This window comes from Nanorana parkeri, unplaced genomic scaffold (assembly GCF_000935625.1).
Source record: "Nanorana parkeri isolate BGI_ZX_2015 unplaced genomic scaffold, ASM93562v1 scaffold3039, whole genome shotgun sequence".
Classification (NCBI taxonomy): Eukaryota; Metazoa; Chordata; class Amphibia; order Anura; family Dicroglossidae; genus Nanorana; species Nanorana parkeri.
This window is the reverse complement of record NW_017309307.1, coordinates 51586-55442: the sequence shown is the minus strand read 5'-3', so window position 1 is coordinate 55442 and position 3857 is coordinate 51586. Positions and strand designations below refer to the sequence as shown.

The 3857-nt window shown below is 48.9% G+C and overlaps 1 protein-coding gene across 1 annotated transcript in view; it reads left to right on the top strand.

Moving 5' to 3' along the window:
* Window positions 1–3857, top strand: part of CALCRL (calcitonin receptor like receptor) — a 37161-nt gene that overhangs the window by 16394 nt on the left and 16910 nt on the right. The window contains exons 5-6 of the mRNA XM_018574555.1: window positions 1834–1946; window positions 2779–2870. Of these exons, the coding sequence (XP_018430057.1) occupies window positions 1834–1946; window positions 2779–2870 (205 nt within the window). The remainder of the gene's footprint in view (window positions 1–1833; window positions 1947–2778; window positions 2871–3857) is intronic.

Genomic DNA, 3857 nt, shown 5'->3' with positions numbered 1-3857 from the left:
TTGAAGCAGAGGATTACAGCGCATGTCCAGCTATTGCCCGCTATATACCGAGAGCGCCACAGCCAGGACGGATGCCAACAATACTGTAGAGATCCACCCAGCTGCGTGACTGACAGATGGCTCTGCCTATCTAGAGGTAGAGCCAGCTGTACCCGCCCCCTCCCCCGTCCGTTCCACCAGTCACGGCTCTCTGCAGGGAGATGATCGGGAAGTGAGCGAGCGACGGTATGCGTTCCCTCACTTCCCGATCGATAGAGACAACGTGTGACACATCGGCTCGAACTACGAGGATGAGGGGAAATCACTCACCTCATAGTTCTCCTTTAATTTGATAACATACAAATTACAGACAATCCTTCTAGGTTATAACATGTAACATGTACTGAGTGTCATTATAGTAGGATTGTGCTCTATTGGGTTTTTGGGTTTCGATATCCTTTCAGTGGTTCTCCACCTCTGTAACCTCAGGACCCACATTTGTCCTCGGTCATTAAGTGGCGACCCAAGTCGCACTGCAATGGAGCGCACGGCATTAGGGTACCGCGCGTTCTGGGGCAGATGTACGAACTGTGGGTGGGAGGTGCATTTGGGGTACCATTAAAATTAATGGCAACGCAACAGCCTGGATCATCAGCCTGGGGTCCGGTGTGGGTTGCGGTGCTGTGACGGATCTCCATCCATGTGTGCATTGCTTGTACAGCTCCCTTGCGCGCCCTGTAGAGGTGCCGGGAACCAGAATGTGATGTCACTCCGGTCCAGGCACCCCTACAGGACACGGGAGGAAGCTATAAGCAATGTATGGATGGAGCTCCCTCGCAGCCATACCCCTAGCCCACCCCAACTCGAGCTGACACTGGGCACCGAGCAGCATATTTTAAATGGTTGCTTGGCGCGAGAACTGACAGTGCTGGGCTAGGGAGGAGGCTGAGGAACCTCTCGCCTAGAAAAGTGAAAGGCTTGTGGCGACCCACTGAACATGGGGCCGCGACCCACTTTTGGGTCACGACCCACCAGTTGAGAACCAAGGCTTTAAACCCTTGGTTCTCAACTGGTGGGTCCGTGACCCCATGTTCAGCATGACTTTTCTAGGTGAGGCACTCCTCAGCCTCCCCCCCCAGCACAGCAGCAAGCAGTCATTCAAAATATGCTGCCCAGCCCTCCATGTCAGCTTGAGGGGGGATGTGCTGGAAGTATGGCCGCAAGGGAGCTCCATCCATACGTGCATTGCTTATAGCTCCCACACATGTCCTGTGGAGGTGCCCGGACCGGAGTGACATAAAATTCTGGCTCCCGGCACCTCTACAGGGAGCGCAAGGGAGCTGTACCAGCAATGCACATATGGATGGAGCTCCGTCACAGCGGCCCACACTGGACCCCGGGCTGAGGATCCACTCCAGTTCTCATAACGTAGGGAGACTCGGTGGATCTAGAAAAAAATTGTGTGTGTGTGTTGCAACGCAATTGGGTCACGACTTAATGTCCAAGGACAAATGTGGGTCCTGAGGTTACACAGGTTGAGAAACACGGCTTTAAACAATTCCTCCCGCTTTGCGTGGACCTCCCAGAGCCCTTCTGAGGTGAACGCGGGGCTCCCTTGATTCATTCCGGTGCTCTCTATGTACACTCCGTTGGTGGATGATCGGGGGGACGGAATGTGGGATAAGGGACTTTATACACAATATTGTCTGTCTTCTTTTATGTTATTTTGAACATGTTTTCCTGACTGTTCCAACCAATGAGGTTCGACATTTCCGAAAAGTTGCTTTTAATTAAAAGAATTCAGACTTGTGTGACTTTTTTTTGACGTGTAATATTCCCTTTTGTTTCTCCAAGAGAAAGTCACCAAAGAATGCGACGAAAAGGGGAACTGGTTTCGGCACCCTGAAAGTAACAGGACGTGGAGCAACTATACCCGCTGCAACAAACACACTCTCATCAAAGTAAAGGTATGGGGAAGGGCATGGGGAAGGGCATGGGGAAGGGCATGGGGAGGAGCATGGGGAGGAGCATGGGGAGGAGCATGGGGAAGAGCATGGGGAAGAACATGGGGACGGGCATGGGGAAGGGCACATAGAAGGTATGGAGAAGAGTATGGGGAAGGGCACATAGAAGGCATGGAGAAGAGTAAAGGGTACTGCTTCTTCCTTTGGTTTGATGTACAAACCTCTAGGGAGGCATGGGGTGATGTCACCGCACCTTAACATTGCCTCCTGGGATAGCTGGGCATTTGAAATCCTTCAAGAATGCATCCCACCTCATGGCAAGAGTGCAATCTTGTGGGATTTCGAGTGGCCAGGAGGCAGCAGTGAGAGGTGGTGACGTGACCGGTACCTCCTGGAAGTCAGGAACAAGGTGAGGAGGTTTTTTATCCTATTTCTTGTGAAACTTGGTGAGTGGGGGGGGAGGGGTCTGGCAGGAGGATAGACCTTCCATTTGCATGGATGATCTCTTTTGGACTTAACATACATGTGACAATTTGATATTGACCAAACATTAGATGCAATGTTTTGTTCAAATTTGTGAAAAAATATCTTCATTTTCAATGAATTTGCCATATTTTTGTTCTATTTCAATGCAATCTTTATATAAATTTGTATAAAAACTTTAAAAAATTTTGCCCAAAGTTACAGAATTCTGGTGGTCGATCAAACATGGGAGTTGTAGATTGTCTTCGTCACTTATTTAAATTGACTGGAAATTGCTTCGTGTGTGTGTCCAGCTTTATTCTTTCGGCTCTTGAAGGATTTGTATCATTTTTCTTTTTCTATTATTTTATAGACCGCACTCAATCTGTATTATTTGACGATTATTGGACAAGGATTGTCGATTGCCTCGCTGTTAATATCATTGGCAATCTTTTTTTATTTCAAGTAAGTACTTTTACATTATTTTTTTTTACCATCACAATATATTTGTGGAAACGGTACAAAAATGAAACCTGTGTTTTAAAGTGAACCTGCAAGTCCATAAAGAAGGCACCCCAAGCTCCATTAGACAATTTTGTCTTTAGAACAGTCTGGGATCAACAAAATTCCAAATTTCTTTTGACCTCTCACAGCTTTAAAGGTCGATAACTGCCCCGCCTCTTCTCAACCCCCCCCGTGCCTTTTGGTTGGCTGCCACATGCGATGGGTGAGCTCACTGGGCAATGAGAAGAGGCAGGGGAGAGGGAGGAGCCAGAAAGCTGGTGGTGGTGGTAATTGCCTTTTAGACCCATTGGACATCCTTCCTCAACCTTTTAAACACGAGGGAATACTTAAAACAACTTTCGGATCTCGGGGAACCCCTACTAATAATTACAGCGTCAATCACCATGCACAAAAGTCCCGCCGCACGACGACCACCCGAACTCGACGCAAAATGACATTCAGCCCAAATGTCAACAGATGGGCGGAGCTCCGCCCATTTGACATTCTCAGCTGTCAAATGCTACATAGCATTCGGAAACTCCCGAATGCTATTCGGGTCTGTGAGCCGAGGTGTCGTAATGCTTTTCATGAAACGCTGGATTACATCGATGGAGCCATTTTTTTTTTTTTTTTTAATTAAAGGATTTTTATCTAAAAGTCTGAACTATTTTATTTAACCCTTTAGTGAATGGGTTGGGTACAAGTACCCCTTACTCATTCACAAGGGGGGAGGGCGGCATCTGGGTGCCCCCTTATTTAAAGGGGTACCCCCACAACCACCGGGTCAGGGTTGTGAGGAAGAAGCCCTTGTCCCCATTGGCACGGGGACACCCTCCCAATGCTGAGGGCACTTGGCCTGGTAAGGCGCAGGGAGGGGGTGCTTGATCGCCCCCCCCCCCTTTCCTGCCCTGCCGGGCCAGTGCTCGGATCAGGGGTCTGGTAGGACTG